Source organism: Eleutherodactylus coqui, chromosome 9 (assembly GCF_035609145.1).
Source record: "Eleutherodactylus coqui strain aEleCoq1 chromosome 9, aEleCoq1.hap1, whole genome shotgun sequence".
Lineage (NCBI taxonomy): Eukaryota > Metazoa > Chordata > Amphibia > Anura > Eleutherodactylidae > Eleutherodactylus > Eleutherodactylus coqui.
The window spans coordinates 29,630,833-29,653,275 of record NC_089845.1 but is presented as its reverse complement, the minus strand read 5'-3'; the positions used below and the strand labels follow the sequence as shown (position 1 = coordinate 29,653,275).

Below are 22,443 nucleotides of genomic sequence, written 5' to 3'. Positions count from 1 at the left end.
CCTTACCAAACTAAACCAAAAGAAGAAAAAAAATACAAAAAGAAGACGCGCAGCTTATCCAGACTTAAAGGGGTTGTCCGGCCATAAACATTACATCTCATTACTTCTGTTTGCACATTTCCATGCACTTTGTAATGTACATTGTGCATGGAAAATGTTGCAAAAAGAAGTAATTCACTTACCTTTAGTGATGCCCCCCCTGTGTTGCCCCTCGGTTGTCCCAGGTTACGACAAGAAATCGTCTGGATTTCTTGTCGGGCCGGCAGCAGCTCTCGTCGGCACGGGAACGCGTCTCTTCCCCTCCGCGCATGCGCAGTCCTTCGTTCTTCCGCCGGGACCGCGCTCTTTCCCTAATCATTGCAGGGGACGCGCGCCGCCGGTCGGCGCATGCGCAGTACACTCACTTCCTGGTTTCAGATACCAGTGGAGTGAGTGTCTGCCTGCCGCTGGCATATTAGCACTTTCTGCTTAGGTTAAGCAGCGCTGCTGATTAGAGCCACCTGATTGGTGCACGCTGTGTAGTCACGTGGTGCCGAAGAGCCAATCAGGTGGCTCTAATCAGCAGCGCTGCTTAACCTAAGCAGAAAGTGCTAATATGCCTGCCGCTGCTGCTGGAAGAAGAGCCAAGAACACACCATCGGGAGCGCGCACGTCGGAGCATATACTGTGGTGCACCATGGGAGAAGTCCCGCGGTGCACCATAGAAGACGACCCCCGGCGCCATCTTTGAAGAGAATTTTTACAAAGAAGATAAAAAGCTAGTTCAGGTAAGCGGAAAGGGCTACTTAAATGGGGGTTTAGTGTGTATTTTATTCGCTTGTATTTGCAGGTTGTATCTCCAAAAAAAAAATTAACTTCATCTGGCGGACAACTCCTTTAATGACGGATTTTCTTTTTCTGCCTGATGAAGAAGAAGAGTCTTTACAATATGGTTCTTGGTGTAAGTGGTGGATAAGCCAAGAGATCCACCAGGATTGGAAATCCAAGAGTCTCGTTCCATCAGAAGTGGATGTTCATACAAACAGTGCGTAGAAATCCTGCTGATGGAAGCTTTAAGAGATGGGAAGTGGGGACCTCCAAGTACCGGCAATACGTAGTAATGCCGATAGGAAGACGAGGAGAGAATCTTCTCAGATCCGCCGAATATCTGTCTATCCCCAAGGCAGACAAAGCGCGGCTGGGACAGATACACGCGGAGCTCACGGCCCCTTTTACACGAGACGCATTGTTCAAAATTGGCAATTTGAAGGCTAATCTTCCCGTGTAAACGCATGCAACGACTGAATGAGAATTGTTCAATCCCTCAGTTTGTGCATGCAGAAAACCGAATGACGTTCAGTGTAAACAGCAGTCATTCACTTCTGAAGGCCAGTCTGCTTACTGTGAATGGAGGGGGGCATGGGGTGGGGGCGCTCGGGATGAGTGGCGGGCAGCGTTCGCCTGACAACTCGTAGTACGGAATGTCCAAAAAGGCCATTAGTGATTGTTGGAATAAGGTTGCATATTGATAGCCACCAGAAGTGGATAATGGGACATTCCCAAAATACATGAATGAAGGCGCCCTGCTGCCAACAAGTACTCTCCGCTTCAGGTAAGATTGCTGACCATTAAAAAAAAAAGGTAAAGCATCTCAAAGGTTTTAGATACACGGAGCGGCTCTGAGGGACCTCTGATGGCCGTAAACCTCCGTTCTAAAGAGAATTCCCCGTTCTCAATGAAGTAAATGACTCTTAGAGGGCCCGGCCATTAACACTTATATCCTTTTAACCTTTTTCAGCTACATCTTAGGTGAATTAAGGAGAAGCTCCTGGGTCTGACGAGGAAGTCAGAATTGTGTAGAAGAAACCGATTTCAGCTCTAATACCCAAGTATTTGTAGAGATATGAGAGTTGGACATAAATCATGAAAGGGTCAGAAAGATGGCGAATATTAGGCCAAGCATCACTACCGACCTCAGAGGAGTTCCACAACATCTAATGGAAAATTACAATTTGACTTAGAACTTGGGTTTGAGGAATGAATCAATGAAGGCCGTGCCAGTAGGGAGGCTCTCGGCGTTGGGTACTGAGGAAGAGCCATGGAAGGGTCTAATGTAGACAAATATGAGCAGAGGGAAACTTTCCCCACTAAATCCCGTTTAGTAGAAGGCCAGCTGATCCCACATTTGGGGATATCTATGACTAAGGGTACCTGTTCACCGACGGTAAACCGCCAACGAATCACACCCTCTGAAGCTTTCCATAGCACTGCGGCAGGCAATTCGCAGCATGCTGCGTTTGGAATGTAGATTTTCACAAATGTAAGCAGAGTCCTCAATCTCCCTTCAGAGCCCATTACTTCCTGAATTACTTAGAATGGGACCATATTTTAATAGCAATTAACACCCAGATATTTTTTCTCAGTTGGCCATAAAAAATGTGGTGAAAAGCGATACGGGAAAACAAAGAACGTCTGAGATGGAATGGCATCTTTCCACACCGGCTCTAAACCATTTGTATGTAGACAGGTTTTACAGCCCATCTAATATATAGAATCCTCCAGGCGTTTTCTTGCCCCACACTTTGACCCCGTTGCGTGACCTTTGGATGATTTTGGTGTCATTAGATTTGTGACTTCCTCACCACCGCCATATAATCATAACGGTTGAGTGTGATACATTGAGGGACCGTCAGGCGAGGTCACAGCTACTATGTTAAGTCTAGCGGCGCGGTTGTGCTTCAGCCATTAGCGCCGCTAGGGAGTCAAGCGATGCTAAACGACGTTCATATCAAGCGCTGACCAGTCTGATAGTTGCCATGTCCCCAAAACATGGGAGACCCGAGCCGCGGACAGTGGAAGTTAGTGCACTAACAATGTAGTTTATCCTTAGGTCCTTGCCAATTAAAATCATCAGTTCTTAAATCATTTACAGCAACTCTTCTAGACAGTTTATGTTGGCGTAGCGATCATCGGGTCAATCTAGTAGATTCTAAAGCCTCTATTTGTTTCTCATACTGTGTTCAAAACGAGACAATTGGTGATATATGATGTATATTGCTTTATGTATAGACTGAATATGGAGCAAAGGAAGGGTCTGTACGCTGTAACAAGAGCCCATACATATATACCTCAGCTATAACCGATTGGCTAGGCGCTACGGCTCGAGCAGTGGATGATAAGTGAATGACACAGGACACCAAACAGTAACGTACCTTCTCCTTCAGCAGCTCCAGGCACTCCTTGATCCGCACCCACGTCTTCTTGTTTCCGTACGAATGCCAAAATCTCCACAATTTAATCCAGTCGTATTTCTTAACGAACTTTTCAGGCAACTAAGAATAAATTGTAACAGATACAATAGAAGTTTGGAAAATGGCCTTATTGTTGTGGAGCAACTAACAAAAAACTTATTCTACAACCTCCCAGACATTAGTCCCTGCCAGGAATAAGCATTCAGAGGAGTTTACCACAATCCTCATTCTGACCGCCTCTGGCGCGGCTCCCGCTCCTCTAGCTGCGCCCAATGCGCCTTTCTGTCCTTGGGTTGAGTCTGAATTGCTGCCAACGACATCCAGATGGCACCTCGGTGGAACCATAGGCTCCATTACCCTTAGAGACCACATCAGTTTCCATTCCTTTCCGATATTTTAGCTGGACAGAGCAGCGCAGTGAACTCTATTCTTTCAGCACAAAGCGCTCTCAGCCTGCGTAACGCAAAGCCCATCGCTCAGATACGGGCAGAAACCTCTTCACATCGCTATATCCCATACGTAGCCATAACCCCGTGTCCGGCCATCATGGCTCGCTCATGCTCTGGTCAGCCAGTCATTCGGATGACCAGCATGTAACACTACAGGTAATCACAGAGCTTCTAAGGCACGGCCACCGCAATCAGTTCAGCACTGGGACAGCGCCAATGTAAAACAGGAGGCTAGAGAGACCAACAACCGCCACATCTCTAAAGGCTGGGACTGGATAAACCTCCGATCGTAGCCGCTTGTCATTTAACCCTTTATATGCTGCAGTCAATGCAACTGCAGCATGCAAAAAACTGAAAACGCAGGGGGCTCCGTCAATTACCCAATTGGACTCTTGCATTGGGATCGAGATGGGTTGCTATGAGACCCGGAGGCTTGATGATAGTCTCCAGGTCTGCTCTCCTAGTGGCCTATTGATGTGACATTCCCAATAGAATTAGGCCATTTTTAATTCTGCATCAAAATAGGCACGAAGGCGGGTGGATTTTGGTGCAGAACGTTCTGTGTGTTGCAGTGCCTCCTGTGGCCAAATTCCACCGGTGTAAAAGATCCCTGAGGGTCCCTGTGCACTGAGAATCCCAGCTGCAGGAAGTCCACACATGTCACAGCAATTTTCCAGGTTTCATTGGTGCTTGATATTGTTTCTAGTTGCAAGTAAAGGCCCATTTACATGCAAAGAATCTTTCAAAGGACTGAAAGATTTAGCGATCTATTTGCATAAAGTGTTAATGGCCATTAACACTTTATCATCTTCATTTGCATGTAAAAGAGCATCCAGGAGCCTTTTGCAGAGCTCAGCATGTTTAATCACATGCCCAGCTGTGCACACAGCTCCATTGTTCTGTCTGCTGAAGGCAGATTACAATGCTATCTGCCGACTCCCATGGAGACAACAGCGTGCCGTTTACGGAGAGATTTAGACATTTTTTTCCTAAATCGCTGCATTCAAAGTGCTATAACTTTATTTTTCTATGTACAAATCTCTATGAGGGCTTATTTTTTGAGATAGTAGTTTTTATTGGTACCATTTTGGGGAAAAGAGGCTTTTTTGATCCCTTTTACTGCATTTTTTGGAAGGCAAAATGCTAAAAAGTAGCATTTCGCCTCAGTTTTTTTTACGCTTTTTGCCGTGCAGGATAAAAAGCGTTTCATTTATTGTACCGGTCTTTACGGACACGACGATACCAAATATGTGGGATTTTTTTTAATACAAATATGAAAAAAAGCATAAAAAGGTTTTTTTTTTTTACATTTTTATTGTTTGTACATTATTTTGATTTTTTTTTTTTTTTTTTTTTTTACACCATTTGTGTCCCTTTGGAGGGACTTACTGTAGCTCTGATGATCGCTGTATAAGCTATAAGGCATTGAAGGACAGAAGTCCTGCAATGTCTTATCGTAGCGAATACAGGCTCTGGAAATACAGGACGCCGATATCTACTTAGATCGCGGCAAGGAAGGGGGTTAACAGCGGGAGGCAGGCTATCGGTGACAGCCGGCCCCCGCTGCCGAATAGCGCAAGATCTGCTATGATATCGCGCTATCCCTATGACATAAGGGTACAACATTTTGCGGGAAGTACCCCGCTCCCATGACGTACCCTCTCGTCATGGGGAGGGAAGGGGTTAAATTCAAATCAAAAAGGACTCGTCATTAAACTCCACCCATCATTCAGTACAATTATTTTTACTACTTTTTGACACTTAGTGAGATCCAGAACACGGCAAGCAGCAGCAATGTAGAAGATACAAAGCAAGCAGTGTGCACACCGCCATCTAGTGTCCCCCTTATGTATGACAAATATTGCTGCAGTGACTATTCATAAGGTTTCAGTCAAAGTTACTGATTTAGGGAAACGTTTCTTGTTTTGTACATTATTTGAGAGAACATGAATTGTTCACGATTCTTAGGGACGTTAAATGAATTGTGCAAGTGCCTTTATGTCCCAGTAGTGAACGTCTAAACGATGATACACTGCAATACAGAAGCGTTACAGTGTATTTTATCATTTATTTTCACTCTATAGTCAAGACAGAGGTTATTTTTCATTTAGTGGAACTCTTAGCAAAATCAATCTGGAGGGTTCTGTAACGTCTCAAGGAGACAGGAAGGTTTCTGCACCGACGTACCCGTAGGATGCGGCTCCTTACTGGAAGAGCAACCAGACTATGGAGCTTTCCACCTGCGGATCCTTTTTTTCTTATACAATATTACAGGTTCTCGTCCTCCGATCACTGGAGCCGGGTTATTGATCCAGGAATTCATTCTGATTGTCCGATTTGGAGTGGAGAAGGATCTTCCCCCAATATGAGGACAGTTGGCTTCCCCCTCATTGGTTTTATCTTCCTTCTTTGATCATCATAGCAGAATAGGCTAAACTGCATGAATGCGGTCTTATCAGCCGTTGGCTACATTCACACGGGCGGGCGTAATATTGCCCTTATCAAGGTGCGCTTTACCTGCGGATGCGCGGCGGTTTTCATGCATCGCTCCTGTGACATCCCGATCCTCAGGCCGGTGTTTCCCACATGATAGAGGATTGCAAGTCTTTCCCACTTGATTTCAATTGGAAACATGGCATTGCACTCGTCTGCACATCACACAGCATGCAGGTGCCATGCAATAGCTTTATAGTCATACGGAGAGCAATGGGCGACGCATTCCAAGGAACGCAGAAAGAAAATTAGTACATGCAATTTTTTGCCTCCTAGCATCGCTCAGGTGTAAGAATGGCGTTCATATTCGCGCTCGTGTAGCCTAGAGGCTCATTCACTTTCCTCCCCTTTTTATTTTTGGACACAACGCAAGATTGTTTTATGGTTCTGCTTTACGTTGCAGATCCACTCAGATACTCCGTTTTAGAGTTTTCTTGTCCAACTCCAGATAAGTATGGAGGTTGGACAATCTGGCGGCGGCCCCCGGTAATGAGCTGTAAGGCAGCTCTAAACTCACATAAAAGGAGTTCGATATGTGAAGACAGAAATCCCATCATCTTACTAACAGAACTCAAATCAGAAGACGCTGAAAACACAAGCAGAATGTGGGCTAAATGCTTGGAATTGTTGGGCTGAATGGACAAAAGAAGGGGCTGCCGAGTGCATTCTAGTCCGTCGGAGGGACTCCAGAGGGCAGAAGTAAATGCTGAACTTTATCAAACTTTACACTTTATTTTAGTGTGGAAGAAACTACTTATAAGACGCCCCTCTCACGTCTGTACGTTTATACTTAAGGAGAATATGGAGGACTTACTAGGATTTGGGCCCTTGTAAAGCAACAGCCCATGTGACACCTCGCTAGGAGGGTCGGCACCTTCTGGTACCTACAGCATTGTCTGTGCTGCGTCCCCCGTCATACATAAGCCTACTGATTAGACTGAGGAGCTGAAAGCCTGCATACAACCCTTAGGTGCGGCCCGCCGGAGGGGTGATGGTGACACTTAGGGTACTTAGAATGTGTTGTAAACCTTATGGAAGAGATGACAGGAAAACACAATTCAGCAGAATTACAGCCATACGAAGTTTATAGATGATGTTGTGTTACTACTTTTGCGCACTAAACACTTACCTCCCCCCCCGTGTCGGAGCATCACGGGACCCACAGCATTTTTTTATTTTTTTCATCAACACATACAAGCATGTATTTTTGGTGGGACGCCCGGAGTTTATATGGTCGCCTTTTTGCCCTCCACTCTGGGAGATCAAAGTAGCAAGAAAAGAGTTGGTCTTTTTACCCCCCAGTGTGCCCTGTGCCGCACAGATTACTTTTTACCTTCATTCTATGGAGGAATACAATTATAGCGCGACTACATTTATAAAGTTTTTTTTTCTTTTCTTTTATTACTTTTACACAATAAAAACACTTCTTTAAAAGAAAAAAAAAATTGAACTTTAATTGCCACATTCCAAGACTCTTATTTCCCTGCCAACGGAGCAGTCAGGGTGGCTTCACACGAGCGCGTTTGTGCGTACATAGGCGCACTCCCATGTACGTGCAAAAACAGGCGTGAATGCAGGTCTGTGCATTGCCTTCAATGGAGCCACGGTCGCTGCAGACTGCTCAATTGAAGACAATGGTCTGCCGACACCCCTGAATTGTTTTTCAGGGAAGGGCTTTACATATAAGCCCTTCCCTGAAAAACAAGGATTTTAGTGTAAAAAACAAACAAACACTTACCTCTCCCCCGCTGCCATGTCCCCGCGGGGATGAAGAACACATCTGCCGCATGCAACAGACGTTTCCTTCATCCCCGCAGGGAATAAAGAATTCCCTACCACAGCTGTCCCAGATGAATTCATGAATGGGTGAGTGAGTGCTGCCTCTGATTGGCTGAGCGCAGGGACCAACCAGTGGCAGCTCTCAGCTGTCAATCAATAGCTAAGAGCTGCCTGATTGGCTGAGCACTGTGACCAATCAGAGGCAGCCCATTCAGCAGGCGGGGATTCTAAATCCCCACCTGCTGAATACTACTCACAGCAGTGCAGAGAGAAGAGCTGGCTGGACACTGCTGAGCCCTGGCAGCTGAAGAAAGGTATAGATTTTTTTTTAATTTTTATCATCATTTTTTCTTGTTTTTCAGGGAAGGGCTTATATTTAAAGCCATTCCCTGCAAAACAATTACTGGATGCCGGCAGCAAGATCCCCTAGTAGGGAATTCTTTATTCCCCGCAGGGATGAAGAATTCCTTTGCTGCATATATCACAGATTTGGCAGGTGCAGCAGGGAATTCTTTCCTCATGGGGATGAAGGAAACATCCGTCGCATGCGGCAGATGTGTTCTTCATCTCTGTGGGGACACAGCAGCGGCAGACAGGTAAGTATATATTTTTCTATTTACACTAAAATTCTTGTTTTTCAGGGAAGGGCTTATATGTAAAGCCCTTCCCTGAAAAATAATTTAAGGGTGCAAGCAGACCATTGCCTTCAATGGAGCCACCGGCAGCAGCAGCGGCTCCATTGAAAACAAAGTGTGCATTCCCTGTGGTGCACGCATGTCCTATCTTTGCAGGCGCACACCTGTACAACACAGACATGTGAACACACCATAGGGAATGAATTGGTTCTAATAGAAGCGTGTTTTTGTGAGTGCGTTTGTACACATATGCACACGCTCGTGTGAAGCCACCCTCAGGTATTGCATTTTATTTTTTTTTACAAAGCAGACCAAACAGTATTTTTTTTTTTTTTTTTACACTGTTACCCATGTGCATTTTTAACAATATTCTTTAGTCCCTGAAGAGGACTTTAATTAGGATGTGGTAGTTTGATTGCTAGTATAGCACACTGCGTTATAGAAGTAGTGCAGTATACCATGCCTGTGACAGCAGTCTATTAGACTTTGCCACAGCCAGTGTGGGAAATGGACGTGCAATAGGTAACAGACAGTCCCCTACTCCCTTTCACCTGCTTACGCTTTTCATTGTGGCATGGAAGGGGTTAAACCGTTAAGCAGATTTCTCTGCTCCCAGCCATTAGAGCAGGATCCCCGCTGTCAGCTAATCACCCGACCTGCTCCTGCCAAACCTGTATATGGACGATGGCATGGGCTTAACTTCCAGGTCCATGCAGCATATATTTACAGAGCTCAGTAACAAACAGGTTATATAATAGCACACGGCCCTCACGGACGGACATCCTAGTTTACACTACATTCACGCAGCAGAATCCTCGATGGATTTTTTTTCAAACAAATCCCACTTCATGGATTTTAAATCCAGAGATCTGTGTTGTATAAGAAGCAACGGGCATACTTCTCCAAGGCCGGGCTCACCGGAACGTAAGTGTGTCATGGAGTGCTTTACCATTGTGGAGTCGGCCTACCGCTATCTATGGCAGCATATCTCACACACGCCGTCATGCGCAGGCTGCCTGTTTGTTTTTTTTTAAATTCCCACTGTAATCACTTTGCCATGGTGCGTATAAATGCCACACACAATGTGATTGCATAGGTATAGCATTGGTTACGTGCCAATGGAGAACAAATACGTGGTAAAATAGAGCATGCTGCGTCCCTTCTGCCCGCGTATTACACGCAATGATTATTCACAAGTCTGAATGGATGAAAATCAAGTTCTTTTATTGACTCTTCACCCCTTATTAGGCGCACGTGTGAGTCCAGCCTTATAGAGAGGTCTGACACATCTCGGGCTACAGACGATACTTCCATCCTGAAGGGGCTTTTTAACCGTCCAATGGTATTAAAGATCCCAGGACAGCGCTATATAAATGACTGTAGGCAGTTTAGCCGGGCCCGTTAATACACACATGCCTAAGGCCGCCCTCACACGGGAGTTTGGCAAAACGCAGCAGTTTTGAGCGCAACACTTTGATGTGATTTCTTTTAGCACTCCCCATCACTGATGAGGTGCACTAGACGCCAAAAAATAGAACAGACCCTGCTCGAAAATCACAGCACTGGAAAGCGCCGCGTTGGAGTGCCTGCCTGAGAGGAGTCATTGAAGACAATGGGAGCGTTAGACTGCGGCGCTGAAAACACCACGGTAATCGCAGAAAAAAGCGCCTGTGAGAGGGAGGGCTAAGTCTGCGGAGAGACGCATTGTATGTTGCTGACCTGACAAAGCATTATCTAGCTACCACTAACCGCACGAGAGCGTTAGGACATTCTGGTACGTACTTCAGTAAGATCGCCGTCGACCATCCACCGTGGCAGCTTGGACATCTGACTAAGGCACTGGAATAAAGTAGCTCTTAAGGCACAGTAATTGTCTCCCCTCACACGTCTTATGGAGCCGAAGTAGTGAGACATTTCTTCGTAGCCCTAGAAGTAACAAACATGGAGAGTTAACGGTACTGCATAATAAAGAAACTCCCACCCAAATATAAGACGGTTAGAGGGATTATGTGCCGACGCCGTACATGCAATATACTTTATTAAAAGCCTCGCTTATGGAAACAGTCTAAGAGATTTAAAAAAAAAAAAAAAAAATAAACATTCCTTGTTGCCCATAGCAACCAAAGTGCCGGCTTTATTTTACTGGAGTAATTTCGTGCCATGTTAGAATCCTTCTGAATGTTACCAGAACCCATGAAGTAGTCCTCACAGCACCAAACTTGAAATCCATTACGCTGGTAAAAACAACGGATGTGAATTCTTCATGTGGACCCTGCACTGGGCGGTGGCACCTACATGTGATCCACTGACTGTGCACCGGGCGGTGGCACCTACATGTGATCCACTGACTGTGCACCGGGCGGTGGCACCTACATGTGATCCACTGACTGTGCACCGGGCGGTGGCACCTACATGTGATCCACTGACTGTGCACCGGGCGGTGGCACCTACATGTGATCCACTGACTGTGCATCGGGCGGTGGCACCTACATGTGATCCACTGACTGTGCACCGGGCGGTGGCACCTACATGTGATCCACTGACTGTGCACCGGGCGGTGGCACCTACATGTGATCCACTGACTGGGGGACTCAGCGTTCTGCGGAGGATTAAGGTGCCAGATCCACGTTGGAAAAGCCCAATGTGGCTCTGCACTTTGTGTACTGCGTGACCGAGGCCGCAGCCAGCCGCACATGTGATGACATCACCACGCTTCGTGTATATCTCCTGCTTGTGGGACCTCCTATAGACTCAACGTGCGGCTATTTCCCTTCGCTCCGTCCTCGAGTTCCAGGAGGTCACAGATGCCCGTTCCATCCTCGGTCTCTGGAGGGATTGTGGTTGACATGCAGGGCAGCAGCAGGATAATGCCGCGATTATACGGAACTATTACCTTGGTCTACAAAAAACAACTATTTGTCTGTTACTGGAGCACAATTCTTCCCTGGATCCAGATCTCATGTCAGAATCTCTGTTTTCATGTGATAATGGTTTCTGTAAATGCTTGCGTCGGTGTATGAAGCTATTATATGTATCTGGCAGAGCGGCACGCTCCTGCTTCAAGAGTTCCAAAAAAACTGTCAGTTCACAAAGAAATCAAAGATATAAGCAGCAACAGAGTAAAGAGAAGTGAAGAAACCGAAAAAGATATTCTTCCAGACTTCCTGCAGTACTTTGCCTCGGGAACGTCTCTCCGTAAGGGCCAGCAGTAGCCGGACAACATTGCGGCATTCCATTTGCTTTGATAATGCTTTTCCATTTGAGAAATGTCCGGTGGAGCCGCTCTCCACGTTCATCACTAACGGCGCCAAAGTTATCCGGGAAGAAGTTCAAATACAGGGGCGACTGTGTGTGGGGAGGGTGCTATTACTATGGGAGGTTACATCCCTTACGGTGGTATGATCTCACTAGGTGTGTGGGGAGGGTGCCATTACTATGGGGGTCACTGTGTGTGGTGGGGATGCTATTACAATGGGAGGTTACATCCCTTACGGTGGTATGATCTCACTAGGTGTGTGGTGGGGATGCTATTACTACGGAAAAAACTTCCTTCACCCCTTTTTTCATCGAGGGGGATGAAGGAAACATGGCAGCGGCAGACAGGTAAATGAGAGAGAGATTATATACACACACACACACACACACTTTTTTTACACTAAAATTCTTGTTTTTCAGGGAAAAGCTTATCTGTAAAGCTCTTCCCTGAAAAACAATTGCGGGGGGCCAGCAGACCACTGTCTTCAATGGAGCCGCCGGCAGCAGCTGCGGCTCCATGGAAGAAAATGCCTGCATTCCCTATGATGCACGCATGTCCTATCTTTGCAGGCACACACTTGCAAATACGGACATGTGCACACACCATAGGGAATGCATTGCTTGTAATAGAAGCATGTTTTTGTGCGTGCGTATGCACAAAAAAAAAACAAAAAAAAACCAGGCTGGTGTGAAGCCACCCTAAGGCTGTACATTAGTAGGGCTGCGTTCCACATGGCTTTTGTATGGCACTTTTACAGCTATTTTTATGCGCATGTCGACTGCACGTATAATTGAGGAACGCTGCGGTTTAGGCCACATGGCAGACGCAGCTGAAGAACAGGATTTATGCATTTGATTCTCAGTAGAATTTCTTACGTGCATTTGACATTCCCTTACAAAAACCATAGAAACTCCATATAAAAGCCACGTGGAAAGAGCCTAAAGTGGGCCAATCAATTAATTCCTGGAAGAATAATGAATAAAAAACTAAATAAAAACCCCCCTGATCTGCATCAAAACCCGTTGGGAATAAACAGTAGTTACCCCAGACAGCCAGTTAGATCTCCCTCCGTTTTCAGAGGCCCTTTGAAAAACAAAAGCAGCAATACAATTTGTTTCCATGGGCCCCTACCCCGCTACCCCGCTGTGCACTGGTACTGATAGGTCTCCCCAATGTATGACTTTCTCCAACATAAACCATCATTTATTGGTCCTTCAATACCCCAATATCCCATGAAGGACAATTACGTCAATGAAGCTGTACAGCATTGGAAACTGATGGTGCTATATAAAGATTATCACAACATATTCCGCAGCGCTTAGCATTACAGGGGAAATCAGACAAGACCACGGTTACATGAAGTAATCAATTGATGGAAACAATAGGGGTGCGGGTCCTGCTCCAACGAGCCTACATACTACAAGTAATGGGGGGGATACAGAAGGTAAAGGGCTGGAGATGTACACGGTATGGTGGGGTGGAGAGTGAGGGGTGATATACACAGACAATGGTCAGGCCATATAGCGGCGGAATCGGGATGACTGCAGGTGCCGGTTGATTACAGCTAGCAGGGACAGGGAGCATGTTATCAGGCGGAGTACAGAAGGGTTTGTTTAGGGAATGCGGTATGCCTCCCTGAAGAGGTGCGTTTTTAGAGCAGGCCTGAAGTTCTGCGAGTCCTGGATTGCCCGGGTATCCTTTGGTAGTGCGTTCCAGAGGACTAGTGCTGCTCTGGAGAAGTCTTGGAGGCGGGAATGAAAAGTTCGAATTAAAGGGGCGCTCTGTCTGGTTTCATTAGCAGAGCGGAGGGTGCGGGCTGGGTGATGGATTGAGATGAGGGAGGCGATATAGGGGGGCGCTGCGCTGTGGAGGGCTTTGTGGATGAAGGTAGCGAGTTTAAATTGAATTCTGTATTTAACGGGCAGCCATTGCAGTGACCGGCACAGGGCAGAGGCGTCCGAGTAGCGGCTGGACAGGAATATCAGCCGGGCTGTCGCATTCAGGATGGATTGGAGAGGGTAGAGTCTGGTGCAGGGGAGGCCGATCAGTAATAATAGAGCCGAGAGTGAATGAGGGCAACAGTAAGCGTTTTTAGCGTGTCCACGGTATGAAAGGGGTGGATTCATGCAATGTTCTTGAGGTGCAGCTGACATGTTCAGGCAAGAGATTGGATGTAGGGGGTGAAGGAGAGATCTGGCAGCGGGCGTGCTGTCTGAGTTATGGTGGTGCCACACACAGATGGAGATGTCAGGAGGAGGTCGGTTAGTGGAGGGTGGAAATACCAGTAAGTCAGTTTTTGAGAGGTTCAGTTTTAGGTAGAGAGAGGACATGGTGTTGGACACAGCAGACAGGCAGTCAGTGAGAAGAGGAGGGGGCCGAGGACCGAGCCCTGGGGGAAGAGGAGAGGAGTTAGAGCCAGCAAAGCAGACACTGAAGGAGCGGTTGGATAGGTAGGAGGAGAACCAGGAGAGAGCAGTGTCCTTTAGTCCAATGGAGCGAAGCATAGTGAGGAGAGGTTTGTGATCGACAGTGTCGAATGCTGCAGAGGTTGAGGGGGGGGGGGGGGGGGGATCAGTAGGGAGTAGGCGTCTCTCGATTTGGCCGTCAGGAGGTCGTTTAACACTTTATTCAGGGCGGTTTCTGTCGAGTGTAGGGGGCGGAAGCCAGACTGTAGGGGGTCAAGAAGAGAGTTTTCTGAGACATAGGTTATAAGGCGAGATTAAACCAGGCGTTCTAGTAATTTGGAGATGAAGAGGAGGTTTGAGATGGGTCGGTAGTTGGCAGCATCGGTCAAGTCAAGAGTCGGTTTCTTTAGCAGTGGGGAGATGATAGCGTGTTTGAATGAGGAGGGGAAAATGACAGAGGTCAGAGAAAGATTGAATATAGTGGTGAGATGAGAGATGACCACCGGGGACGTGGATCTGAGGTGTGAGGGAAGAGGGTCAATAGCACAGGTGGTGGGGTGAGCCGAGGAGAGCAGTCTGGAGACTTCTTCCTCTGTTGCTGGTCTAAGTACAGACAGTGAGCAGGAGCTAGATGCAGTACTGACAAGACTAGGGTCAGGGCCGGTCTGGGATTGGGAGGTGATTTCCCGCTGGAGTCTTTTAGGGTTATGGGATAGTGAGGAGATGAGAGGTAAAGTAGACTTGTTTGGCGTAGTGGAAGGCGAGGTTGTAGGTTCTGAGCATGAATTTAAAGCGGAGAAAGTCTGCGGACTTTTGAGACTCTCCACAGCCGTTCAGCACACCTAGAGCACCACCGGATGAAGCGTGTTTGAGGCGTGAGCCAGGGTTGCCACGGTCTATATTGGATGGCTTGGGTTATGGGGGGCACCGCTTCATCCAATACATGATTGAGAGTGGTGTTGTACTATGCGCCAGCCAGGTTGGGGAAGGAGAGGAGAGAGATAGGGGACAGAGAAGACTGTAGAGACTCAGCTAAATTTTTGGTGTGAATGGCCTGAAGGTTCCTGTAGGTACGGTAGGTAGGTGGGTCTAGAGAGATGTTAGGGAGCGTGACAGAGCGAGAGGAGGTTATGGTCCGAGAGCGGGAGGGGAGTTAGTGACGTTGGAAGCAGAGCAGAGACGGAGGAAGACCAGATCCAGAGTATTGCCATCCCTGTGAGTGGGAGAGGCTGTGAGTTGTGAGAGACCAAGGGAGGAGGGGAGCGAAAGAAGCCGAGAGGCAGATGGGAAGATGGGGTCGTTAGTGGGGATGTTAAAGTCTCCTAGGATGAGGGTTGGGATTTCACAGGAGAGGAAGTGGTGGAGCCAGGCGGCAAAGTGGTCCAAAAACAAGTGAAGAGCACCTGGGGGCGGTAGATAACTGCTACTTGCATGGACAGTGGGGGGAAAAGCTGTAGGGCATGTACCTCAAATAATGGCAAAGTAAGTGAGGGTACCAGGGGGGGTGGGGGGAATGACCTGGAAAGTGCATTATGGGGAGAGAAGAGCACCTACTCCTCCCCCTCGTCTGTCTTCCAGTCTTGGGGTATGGTAGAAGCACAGGCCATTGTAAGACAAAGCAGCAGGGGAGGCCGTGTCAGACTGCTGCATCCATGTTTCTGTTAGAGCGAGCAGGTTTAGGGATTTAGCAGTGAAAAAGTCATAGATGGCGGGGAATTTATTGCATGTGACTGGCAATTCCAGAGCGCACATTGAAAGGAAATGGGAGAGGATATGCATGGGCTAGAAGGGTGTCTCAGTGGGGCATGTGGGGAGTAATAGTTAGGGGCTCTAGAGGGTGGGCCAGGTTCGGGAGAGATGTCCCCCTGCTGCTAGTAGCAGCAATATAGGGAGGGTGAGCAGGTGGTTAGGGGATTTATGAGGGTGATTGTTGTGTTTTACTGTGGCTTCAGGGGGTTTGAGACGTTTAAGGAAAGTAAAGAGTGCGTGCGATCTGTGCGTAGGTGAAGAAAGGAGAGAGGATCTGATGTGGATAGAATGCCCTAGAGGTGGGCACTGGATGTAGATTTGATAGAAAACAGTGGAGATAAGAAAGAGAGACTATGATAATATGATATATAAGAGAAAATGATAATACATCATTGTGATGGCACGGGCACAAGAACTGTTCACACCATCCCTTGTGGGTACCAGCTGCATTATACAGTCATCACCCTGCTCTAATAACAGAGATCACACAGATTCTGGACCATTTAACTTCTGATCGCAGCATCTAAATGGTTAGTCAGAGGAAGTATGCACCCATTAGGCCCTCACGCTGAGAAGTATACCGTGTTTCCCCAAAAGTAGGACCTACCCTGAAAACAAGCTCTATCCTGATTAGCCCTAGCTACACAACATTTAAAAAAAAAAAAAAAACACAGAAAAGCAATACTTCCCCTAGTAGGCGCCACCTGGGGTCCCTCCCACTTGTCTCCGGCGCTCTTGCTTCAGTCCTCAGCAGCCGACAGAACATTGCTTCTGGTAATGAAGTTCATAAACCCTGCCTTCAGCAAACGATGACTGATTGCCTCCAGCAAACGATGGCTCTGATTGGCTTAGCCACGGTGCTGGAGAACCAGAGTTTACGAACTTCATTACTAGGAAGCAATGTTCTGTCGGCTGCTGAAGACTAAAGCAAGAGTGCCGGAGCTCCGGAGACCAGCGGGAGGGACCTGGACGGCGCCTGCTAGGCAAGTATAAGACATCCCCCGAAAATAGGACCCTGTGCCTCTTCTGTGGCAAAAATTAACATAAGACATGGTGTTATTTTCAGAGAAACACGCTAACACACTGCAACACAGAAGTATTAACCAACTTCACACAAAGGGAAAATGGTGCAGATTTTCTACAATGTAAAATCCGCACCAAAATTCATGGTATTTGCACGTCACAATTCATACCCTTGGCGTGGATTTTAGTGCGGATCCACAGCAGACTTCACCACTTCTATATTTTGGGTCATCATCACTCTCATCCCGAAAGTGAAGTTCAGCAGGGACCGGAGAGCCGGCTACACAGTAGTGAAAGGGAGAGGGGGGGGGGGGGGCGTGAGTAGGTATGTATTCTGCCATTTTAATACTGCAGGCTGAGAAAAGGTTTGCGTAATGTCTCCCCGGATAACTCCTTTAAGGGGTTAAAAATACTTACTGTAAAATGAAAGAAAGTTGGCTTTTATACCACTGCGTGCTAAGCCGCTCGATAATGGGAACAAAATGGCCTCGTCAGCACTCAGTTATTACATAACCTGTATGAACACTCGGGCCATGAGAGACCAGTTGTAAGCACATCATACCTGCATCATTTTCCTCGCCACTGTCGTCTTCCCTCTCCATTCCCTTTGGCAATATTCTATAATGTCGACTTCTGGTCCCACTCCTAACTTCAGGTCATCTGGAATAAATATTGTAGACGTTTGTACCGGTTACTGTAATATGTGACAATATACATCGGCCATCAATATCTGACCCAGCATACCATATAAACGCAAACACATTAAAGGGGTTGTCCAGGAAAACACTCTTACATGAGCCGACCGAGTAATGCAACTGTAGGTGGAGCAATAAGGTTGTCAAGGTAACGGACCAGTATCATGCACAGGTCCCATTAATTAGAATGGGACCTGGGCACAATATTTTACCGCCTCGGCAACCCAACCGTCCAGTGAACAATTGTGCAGACCGAGCGCTAGGGTATCCCTGATCAAGCAGTTTAAGTGGTCTCAAAAATACCACTACAGTAGATGTCTCTATAGAAAGTGCCTGGAAAGTCTCATCACAGGGTCATAAAGGGTTAAAAAGCTGGTGGATAAAGACTTGCTACTGCGCCCTCACAAACTGGATGTTAGGGTGCGGATCTGTACTTCTGTCCGAGAAGGATGTGCAGCTCATAGCAGGATACACAAGAGGAGATAAAAGGATGAAACCAGACAGCACTACATTCTGGAATGGTCACACCTCAATTGGGGCCTTAATTATTGAGGATTTTTTTTCTAAGGCCGGCTGTCCACGGGCGAGGTGTCACTGTAAGAGCCGCGGCAAAAAAAAAAAAAAAAAAAAAAAAAAAAACACACACACGCAGAGCTCGCATTACACGCTTTCCATTGGATAACTATAAAAAGCGCAGCCTACCGCACATAAGCGGAGAATCATAGCGATTTTCTGCTCACCTTATTAAATTGCAGCATGCCGCGATTCTCTGCGGTGAACCCATCATTAATACAGGCTCATCACAGAGACCTTTCAGTGCTCCCCCCTCCTCCCCGCGGCAGAATATTGCTGCAGATATTCCATCGTGGCCATGGGCAGGCGGCCTTAGAGCTTCTACCCACTAGCGGGTTTTTTTTTATGCTGCAATAGCTGTGCTTTTTTTTTCCGACGGTGCTTTCTAATCTTAAAAATTGCAAGTTTGTGCTTTTGCGATTTTTGTACAATGCGATTTTAACATTAGAAAGTCTCATTTAAAAAAAAAAATGCACCAATATTGCAACGTTAAAAAAAAACAAAAAAAACGCTAGTGGGTAGAAGCCCTTAATCCTCGCATAACAAGACGCATCCCCCCCCCCCCCATTGACATAGCGGCGAGAGCTTGTTTACTGTGGAACGTGTTGTATATTGTAACCATCATTACGAGGTACATAAGTGATACCTTGGGTTAAGAGTGCCTCAACTTACAAGATTTTTGACTTAAAGGAGTTGTCCGGCCACACAGGGTAAAAATTTTTATAATGCTGCTGCTTCCCTTTCAGTAAGGATAGTAACAGACAGCATACAGGGGCTCAAACCGGCAGGCAGATCAGCTGCAATGTCAGTTTATTACCTTAGACTGATCTTCTCTGCAGTTTTCAAAGATGGCGCCTCTGTGCTGCCTTCTCACATGCCCTGCGCCCCCCCCCTCTTCTGTGTGCGCGCTCCCGATGGTAGTAAGACATGAAAAGGCAGGATTTCCCTCAGCTCACGTCCTAGCCCCGCCCACAACACGCCCACCTCTATTGAACTGCTCTACAGTCTCTCCCCGCCCAGGCCCCGCCCCCTGCTAAAGCAAAGTAAAACATTTCCCCACACACACATGCCCTCATAGTGCCCCTCTCACAATGACCCCCCCCCACACTTCTGTCAGCCGGGTCAATGCACACACACATCACTGCACCCCCCCCCCCCTTCCCCTGCACACATCCATCCATCCATCGATCTCTCCCACTCCACACACCCCCCCTTCCCCCGGGACTTCTGTCAGCCGGTCCATGCACATACACAAACATCACTCCATCGATCTTTCCCACTCCACCCCCCCCCCCCTTCCCCCGGGACTTCTGACAGCCGGTCCGTGCACACCACACACACATCACTGCACCCCCCCCCCCCCCCCCGTGCACACATCCATCCATCCATCTCTCCAACATTTCTCCCCTTCTCCCCTTTCACATACTTTTAAAGTCCCGCCGGTGTCTTCTTGGCTCTTGTCCAAGCAGCAGCGGCAGGCAGTCACTCACTCCGCTCTGGTATATGAAACCAGGAAGTGAGTGTACTGCGCATGCGCCGACCGGCGGCGCGCGTCCCCTGCGATGATGAGGTAAAGAGCGCGGTCCCGGCAGAAGAAAGAAGGACTGCGCATGCGCGGAAGGGAAGAGGAGCGTTCCAGCGCCGACGAGAGCTGCTGCCGGCCCGACAAGAAATACAGAAGATTTCTTGTCGTAACCTGGGACGACCAAGGGTCAACACAGGGGGGGGGCACCCCTAAAGGTAAGTCCAAAACTTCTGTTTGCTTCATTTTCCATGCACAATGTATATTACAAAGTGCATGGAAATGGGCAAACAGAAGTAATGAGCTATGATGTTTCTGGCCGGACAACCCCTTTAAGAGCAAAAACTTGGGTTAAGAGCCTTTCTGTCAATGGGGCCGCCGCTGCCGGGGCTCAGGCGTGTCTAGCCACCGCTTGTTCTCCCTTCATTTTTAATCCCTGCCTGCTGAAAAGTTTCAGAGCACTGCAGGAAGAACAAGCGGCAGCTAGACGTGCCTGAGCCCCGGCAGACGGGTGAGTATATACCTTTTTTTTTTTACTGCAGCTAGGGATGATTTCAGGGAAGGCTTATATGTAAAAGCCCTTCCCCCGAAAATCACTGCAGGGATGCCAGCATACTACTGCTTTCAATGGGGCAACGCCATCCCTATTGAAATCAGTGGGCGAGCTTCACGATCCGGAACGGATTAATGGCTTTACCATTCTTTTCAATAGGGAAACTGGTTTTGAGATAAGAGTGTTTTAGGTTAACAGCTCCATCACGAAACAAAATAAACTCTTAACCCAAGGCACCACTGTATTTTGTATAACCCACACGGTTTTTGTGGAAGGTGAAAAAAATGTAAACAGCAATTTTACCACCGAATTCTTCGCTTTTTTTTCCCCACATAGGACAAAACGCGATACAGGTTTTGTATCCCAGTAGACACAATTACGCCCATACAAATTTATGCAGTTTCTGTGCAATAAAAGACAAACTTTCTATGAACCACAGGCTATGATGGCCTGTGGTTCATAGCCTGTGGTTCACCATCAGAGCCACAGGCCCTCTCTCTATCTATACACTGTTATTTTTTATCTTCTTGCGGTGTTGTGGCTAATCAGGGTTAGGGATCTAGGACATTTAGCTTATCGTAGACCTAGGTATCCATCAGAGCTCCTTGAACTATGTTCTACCTAATTAGTACTATAGACCTAGGGATTCAGGGCCATTAGCCCTTCTTAGACTATATGTTGGGGACACTATTAAGCTATCAACTAATATCTCCTCCATATTTGAGCACTACAATATATGTTCATATAATAGGTCACTACCATAATTTGAGAAAGGGGGTACTGATCGAGATACATCAGTCCTCAATCTCGAATTTTAGGGTGAGCCATTACTTTGCTCTCCCCTAGTCCTTGATCCTCAAATATTCAACTTCGTCTATAGAAGCCATTCCTTCTATGTTCTTCAAGATAAGACTCTTGACGTCGGACTAGAGTGGACACATCATAAACTCACTCAGCACTTGTTATCTTTTATCACTTTGTCTAGCTTAGACAAGGGATATTTGTAATCCATCTCTAGAGCTATTAAAGTGATGCTCTAAATAGTCAGTTATATAAACTCCTGACAGAGTGGGGGAACGCGTCGAGCCTTTGAATTGCGGTCCCTGTGACTCACCATCTTTCTCATACCACCAATTGTACAGTTACACCATGAGCACTTAATTTGTTAAACTGACTGTCGTTGTCACCTATTGGGATACACAAACTCATCTGACCATCTCTGGTACACCAGAGTATCTAAAAAGTGTACGCCTGTACCCCTTGTCTTTACGTCAGATTTGTTTGTCAGCCCATATATGTTATTTTAAAAGAGTCTAAATAAAAAGTTTTAGTCTATATCTGTGAAGGGCTCTGCTTGTAGTTTACATATAGACTTTTCCGCCTCTGACTCGTCTACGAAGGGGAAGTTCTGCTGATGAAGAAAGGACAGGTTGACATTCTGTGTGGACAGAACTACATCCTACGACTTCCTCATCAGTTATGTAAGGACGACGGAAGCTCCGAGAAGCGTCTACTGGACACACTAGGCTGAGGACAACAGATGTCTGAAGAAACTATAGGAAGGAGGACAGTTACAGAAGCCGTACCTGATGTGCTTTTTTCAGTTGTTGCAATGCCTTTTTGGATTTTCTCTTTTTCGATTTCTTCTTCATCTCGATAAATGTCCTCATCACTAATCAGAGAATTGGGTACAGACAGATTACAAGGATATCACAAAGCAGAAAGGATTGCACAAGTCTGCAAAGAGAGTCATGTACCAGGCTAACTTTGCCATGCAGGAGGAATGTAAAGGGGTTGTGCCAAAATATAAAGTTATCCCCCATTACTGTGGATTTGAGATAACGTTATAAGCAATGGGGATCAGACTGCTAGAACCCCCACCAATTCCAAGAAGAGGGTTCCCAACAGTCCCCGTATGAAGAACTGGTCGCACATGCATGATGCCACTCCATTCATGTCATAGACCGCCGCAGTGTATGAGTGATTAGCAATCTCCAGTGCTGTCGATGAAATAAATGGAGTGGCATTACGTATGTGCAACTGCCGCCTTATATATATGGTGATAATCGCACAACCCTTCA

The 22,443-nt window shown here is 46.9% G+C and overlaps 1 protein-coding gene across 2 annotated transcripts in view; it reads right to left on the bottom strand.

The window, feature by feature from the left end:
- Positions 1 to 22,443, bottom strand: part of OTULIN (OTU deubiquitinase with linear linkage specificity) — a 33,222-nt gene that overhangs the window by 3,087 nt on the left and 7,692 nt on the right. For both annotated transcript variants that reach the window (XM_066579193.1, XM_066579194.1), the window contains exons 5-8: positions 21,949 to 22,034; positions 17,582 to 17,679; positions 10,369 to 10,512; positions 3,192 to 3,311 (exon numbers count right to left, since the gene is read on the bottom strand). In XM_066579193.1, the coding sequence (XP_066435290.1) occupies positions 3,192 to 3,311; positions 10,369 to 10,512; positions 17,582 to 17,679; positions 21,949 to 22,034 (448 nt within the window). The remainder of the gene's footprint in view (positions 1 to 3,191; positions 3,312 to 10,368; positions 10,513 to 17,581; positions 17,680 to 21,948; positions 22,035 to 22,443) is intronic.